Source organism: Vigna unguiculata, chromosome 6 (genome assembly GCF_037176805.1).
Source record: "Vigna unguiculata cultivar grain cowpea cultivar isolate G323 ecotype 2 chromosome 6, ASM3717680v1, whole genome shotgun sequence".
NCBI classification, from domain to species: Eukaryota; Viridiplantae; Streptophyta; class Magnoliopsida; order Fabales; family Fabaceae; genus Vigna; species Vigna unguiculata.
The window spans coordinates 40,294,609-40,301,197 of NC_140797.1; the positions used below are offsets into that span (position 1 = coordinate 40,294,609).

Below are 6,589 nucleotides of genomic sequence, written 5' to 3' on the forward strand. Positions count from 1 at the left end.
AAATAAAATTTTATGAGAACCAAAACATTTATTAAATTTGCAAACTGCAACAATTAATGAAACCTAGTTGATAAAATTTAAAAATATTTTCAAAAAATATAAAAAGAAAACAAATATTCAAATTAAAATATATTTTAAATGTTTATTTACTTCAATTTTTTAAATTCTAATGAATCTCCTTTTTATGCACTAATAAAAATGATAATACATCAATTCATCAAAACGACACAAAAAACAAATAATAAACATAATAAAATTTTAAAATAGATCTTGTATCTTTTGAACTCTAATATATGTTGGATGGTGATAAAAAAAATTTATGGCAATTACGTTAAATTTTTATATTATAGTAAATAAAAGTTATGTATACAATTATAGTGAAAAAATTACAGTATGATTGATAATGAGTTAGAAAATAAATTAGATAAACTATATTCTACATGATGAACATAAACAACAAGTAAAAATATTAAAAATTAACAAATGTGTGTCTGAGAAACAATTTGAAAGACTATTGAAAGAAATCACTCTAAGGAAACTAAATGTATAATTTAGGGTATGATAAGATGAAAAATACCTTAAAGATCTAAGAAAACTTCTTAAATATCAATATATATTTTCAATGGTTGAGAAATAACAAAAATTATTTTAGTGAAACAAAAGAGTTCTTTAAATGAAACGAAAATTAATAATAATAAGTAGAGAATGTTTTTTATATTACCTAGTACATAAAAAGTGTATGCTATTAAACACTTAAATTGAGAGTATTAAATATACTAGTGCGAAGGAAAATATACAATAAATAAAAATATTAAAAAAATAATAGAAATATTTAAATATGAAACATAAAAAGTTTTTAATTGATATACATCATTTTAACATAATTATATAAATGTTATGATAATATGAAAAATATATTGGAGATGCGAGTGCGTTTCATGACAAACCAAATAATTAGAAGAGATAAAAAATGTGTGTATATATATATATATATATATATATATATATATATATATATATATATATATATATATATATATATATGGTTACTTAATTAATTGTGAATATTTTAATTTAAACGAGGACGAAAATATGACGGGAACGACTAGTATGACGAGAATATGTACATCCTCATACCCAATTGAAAAAGTTGGGGATTCCTCATACACATACCCATACCCAGTCAATGCGGGGATTTTACGTCAAAATGGAGACGGGTTTGGACAATACCTACGAGGCGAATTTATTTGTCATCTCTAACCAAAATACAATCTTACCAGCAAAATATGCATTTATATATAATTATATATAGGACCTTTACATATGAACATAAGTTGTATTTGAGTGTAATGCAAAAAAATATGTTTATATAATTATATATAGAACCTTCAATATGTGTAGTGCAAAAAATTGTGTTTATCTGCATAGGTTGTATATTTGAGTAAGGGTTCACAAATTTATTAATGACTTATTTTTGTATATGTTTCTGAAAGAAAAGGAAAGAAGTATTTTGTGAATTTTAACTCCCTCATTTATTAATGACATGACATTTAGTGATTCACAAATTAAGTGTCATCATCATTATTGTATATTGCATAGTAAATAAGATGTATTAATTATAGGAGAATCGTAACCGGTGCACTAAGGCACGATTAAGGAAGATTAATTTGCATTCATTTCTTTATTTTTATATTGAATAATTAAATATATTAATTAAGATATTATAAATACATATAACAAATTTTATAAAAACAAAAATACATTTTTAAGTATGTGGACAATAACATATAAAAGAATGATTTTGGAATTTTTAAGTCTCTCCTAAAAGAAAAAATTTCTGGTGGCACTTCAAGAGTCTCTTAAAGTGAAACTTTCAAATGTGAAGACGGTAAACTTTTGAAAGATATGTCTTTAAATTTTACAATAAAATTGATACTTTAGTTATTTTTTTATAATTTTTTTATATTTTTAACACTATTTTATTTATTTTTTATTGTTATGTTAATTTAAACTTCCTTATATTTAATTATATTTAATTTTTAACAACATTAAAACATAATTATTTTATTATTTAATTATATTTTAACTTTTATCAGTGACAATTAAATAAAATATGAAACTCACATGTACAATACTTATGCACAATTTTATCTTTTAAATAAAATAAAATTGCATTAATGATGATTAAGTCAGATTTAATTTAATATTACACTTACCTACATATTTGTTATATAAGTCAGATTTAATATTTTTTATATAAAACAAAACCTATTTATTACAAATTTTAATATATGTGATTGTGGATTATTTATATAAAACAAACACTATTTATTACAAATTTTAATATATGTGACTGCGGTGAAATGAAAGCCATAAATTTTACCAAAATGAATGAAATTATTTTATTTTGTTTTTAAAAACAATTTTAAGTGAATTATATAATATAAATCTTCTAGTTTTCTTATTTCAACACATGTAAATATCATTATACGTCTTCTTCGTTTTTCAGTCTGGCCTGATAAAATTAAAAATATAATTAAAAGAAGTATGTTATCTTAAAAATAAAAAAAAAAACCAATATTATTTATAAAAAAATGGAGAATTAAAGGATAGATAAAAGATATGGAAAAACTTTGTTATAATTATTATTTTGAATTGTTTCAGCACCGGTAAAACTAGATTCAACAAGGGTTGGATAAATAGAGATTTGAAATGAATGTGATTAATTAAGTTATACGTTGAACATGAAAGTTGATGTGCATCAAGAACTCTTTTGTCTTGTTATGATCTCAATTCCTATAAATATCATTTAGCTTCTCTACTTCTAAATCAAACTGATTATGAGATTTGGTCTTCATTTGAATATCATGTCTATACTTTATGTTTTCTCGCTTCTTCTTCTCTTAGAAGTACCAAAGTCGTGCATTGCTGTAGAAAAAGAGTGGGATCATTTCATGTTTGCTCAACATTGGCCGAAAGGCTATTGCGATTCCTTAACTGGAAAAACATGTCATTCAATACCAGAAAAATTTGTTATTCATGGACTGTGGCCTCAAAAAGATGATGGTACACTTCCTAAATGCAGAAGTAAGACTCCTATTGGTAATAAGGTGAGTATATCTTTTTTTTGTTATTGTTAATTAGAAGTTAGAACTCTAATATGTGGTTTATTTTATACACTAACGTGTTCCCTGTTTCAATAAAAAAATTGTGTTTATTTAGGATTTAAAAACCTTGATAAAACAACTTGAATCGGATTGGCCAAATTTAATTGGCATAAATTTTAACTTTTGGAAAGTGGAGTGGATGAAGCATGGAGGATGTACAGAGGCAACGCTCCCAATACCGGAATATTTCAAGCGCGCTTTGCATCTTTATGAGCAAAATAACCTATTGAATATACTTGAAAAGGAGCAGATAGTCCCAGATGACAAAAAGCTTTATAATGTTAGTTCCGTTGTTGCTGCAGTTCACAACCACACTAGCCATGTTCCTGCGCTTTTCTGTTATCATGATAAAAAACTAAATGCTACTGCTCTCTATCAAATTAGTATTTGTTTGACCAAAAATGCAACCTCAATTATAAACTGTCCGAACTCTGATGGTACTTGTGGTGACCAGACTTTATTATTGCCAAAATGAGTTTATGCAGCAATAATTTTTAATAAATAAAATACAAGTATTCATTTTCCCTGTAATTTCCTTCGTATAATGTCATTGTGCATTTAGAGATGTATTTTGAATCCATATATTATGTGTGTTTGTGTAATTATAAAGTGTTTTTAATCATTTTAAAAGTAATTTCACAAAGAAAATAAAAGATGAATTCGTATTTTGTTAACAAAATAATGAACCATAAGATATCATTTAATTGTGTTTATCCGTTTAACTTCATGTTTTCAACTTAAATATGCTTTTCACTCCTTATAAAAAAATAGTTTTCATTATGATCTTTCAATTATTATATTTTATTACTTAAAATTAGAGATGTCAAAGTGAATCAACTCGACTGACACTAGTTGATTTGTCATGGGTTAAGTTAAAAATGAATAAGCTTAAACGAGTTTACTTTTTTGTGAGACAAAAATTTTGCAATTCGATCCGACTTACCATAGGTTGGTGAGTTAATAGATTTACTCACTTACAGATGTTTTTTTATTTTTCAATTTATTTTATATATTTATTGCATTATAATCAAACTTAATTTACTTCTATAATAGTAGAATCAAAGTATTCACCTAATTCTCAAAATATTATTATAAAAATAATAGTTAAAGATTAAGGTATCAATGTATATAACTTGACAAACAAATTAATTAAACATTCAAACTATTCAAATATTATTGACAAATATTCTAGCATTTAAAAATATGAAATTGTGAACCTATATAATTAGAAATAGTTAATAATTATGACAAAAATATTAAAGAAAAAACTGTAAGAAAAACATGTTAGTTGATTAACTAGGTCAACATATCTTCAACTTGGCTTGAACCCGTTTAACCCGGGGGTTAAGTGAGTCGGATTCAGTTCAACTCACTTTTGAAAATACTGAATTTGTCTCAACCCAACTCGGTTTGAACCTGTGGTGAGTTAGGTTGACTCATATATTAAAACACATTGCAACATCTTTAGGTAAAATAAAAAGGACAATCGATTGAAACTCTCTCAACAAATGTTAGAAAATGTTCAACTTTGTATTAAAAATAACCAAATGCAAAAATATAAAGGATAAAAAATAACATAAATAAAGGTGAATTGATTAAAAAAATTCTTGTAACAGAAATTACTACTTCTAAAAGTATTAATCGTCACCAGTGCAGTAAGGGCTTTTGGCCCCGGTTATTTTTGTCATTCTGCCTCGGTTTTAGACCCGAGGCATATTGGGACGAGACCAAAAGGATCGGTTGCAAAGGAACCAGAGCCATAGAGAGATTTTTTTGCTTCGGGTATATGAGAACTGAAGCCATCTTCACGCATCCAATCATCATCTTCACGCACCCGTTGCAGTCCTGCTTTCAGCCACCGCGCCACCAACTTGCAATAGACGCACAGAACAGCAGCGTCGCCGGCGCGCAGTCCACAACGGAATCACCGTTCATGCACCTAAACATGCAGCAGCAACACCTTCATCGCGACGCACCTGCGACAGCACACCACCGCGCCGCTCGTCACCGCGCCACCATGCTTCACTGCACCTGTCACGGCGCACCTCACCATGACAGCCACCGGATCAGAACCAGCAGCAACCACTACCTTCACCATGTGCGAAACAACAACGTTACCCACACCTTGACAATCACCGCGAGCCTCCACACGTGAGCCAGAAACAGATCTACAACAACGAAACACCATGGACCTCGCCTAAACCATGGCAGCGGAGAATGCAGCTGCAGTCACGACTGAAGCAACTAGTCATGGCAGCGGAAGCACCTGCACACGCGAACCTGCATCTGCACCACGCTCACGGAGAGGAGAAAAATTTGGGTTGACGCAGAGAAGTTGTATAGGCCTCGGTCCTATTCCACCCGAGGCCAAACCCTATGTTGTTAGTGGCAATTTCAAAATTTTGGGGAACACTGATGAATTATAGACCTCGGTTGAGTGATAACCGAACCATGAAAGCTCTTATAGGCTTCGGTCGGATAGGGACCTGAGGCAAAAAAGTTCGAAAATTTTCAAAAATGTCATCGCGTCCTTATAGGTTTTGGTTTCGTACCTTATAGGTTTTGGTTTCGTAGTAACTGAAGCCTATAAGGCGAGTTAAAAACGCGATTCTGCACTAGTGTGTCTAATTTACTATTTTACAAAAATGAATGAAAATATTTTATTTTTTGTTTTAAAATAATTTTAAGTGAATTATATAATATAAATCTTTTAGTTTTCTTATTTCAACATATGTGTAAGTATCATTATACATCTTCTTCGTTTTTTTTTCTGTCGCCCAGATAAAATTAAAAATATAATTAAAAGAAGCCATATACTGTTGCCTTATAAAATTAAAAAAATAGCAAATATTGTAAGGCCCACTTTCTTTTCTGCCCTTAATGTTTAAGGACCTAACCTTCTGTTGGGTCTAAGGTTAGTCCATAGAGTGTCCCAAAACCCCACTTCCAGCCTTAACCTCCTCATTCTACTATTTTTCAAAAAATTGTTCCCTTCCTCCCTCTTAGAGCTGCAGCAACAAGCTCTGCTAGGGTTTGGCCCCATTCTTTGTCAAGCTAGCTCAACCCCATTTTTATTCCATGTAAGTTGGTTCTTGACTCGTACTTTCTATTCTCAAGCTTGTTTTTCGTGGTTCCAGCTAGGGTTCATCGTAGTAACCAGTCTTTGTTCTCGTGTTAGTGTTTATAGCTCACAAAGTTGTTCCTGGAGCTGTAGTACCATTCAGCTTGTACCTAAACCCCTCATAGTATCTTTTGTAGAGGTAAAGGAAGCTAGGGTTTTAATGTTTTCAAGTTATTCTGCCTGTTTGGTTTGTTTCACGTTTTGGGTGCTTGAAATATGTTGTTTGTTGCGTGATAACATATTGCTTACACTGCTGTTATGATTTGAATCTGGTTTTGCACGAGTAAGAGTAGTGAGTTCT

General features: G+C 29.6%; 1 protein-coding gene across 1 annotated transcript; it reads left to right on the forward strand.

Annotated features, from left to right (window-relative positions):
• Window positions 1–2,813: 2,813 nt before the first annotated feature.
• Window positions 2,814–3,698, forward strand: LOC114189026 (extracellular ribonuclease LE-like). Its single transcript, XM_028077724.2, has 2 exons — window positions 2,814–3,110; window positions 3,223–3,698. Exons 1-2 carry the CDS (start codon window positions 2,841–2,843, stop codon window positions 3,640–3,642), a joined length of 690 nt encoding a protein of 229 aa, XP_027933525.1. The 5' UTR covers window positions 2,814–2,840; the 3' UTR covers window positions 3,643–3,698.
• Window positions 3,699–6,589: the final 2,891 nt, after the last annotated feature.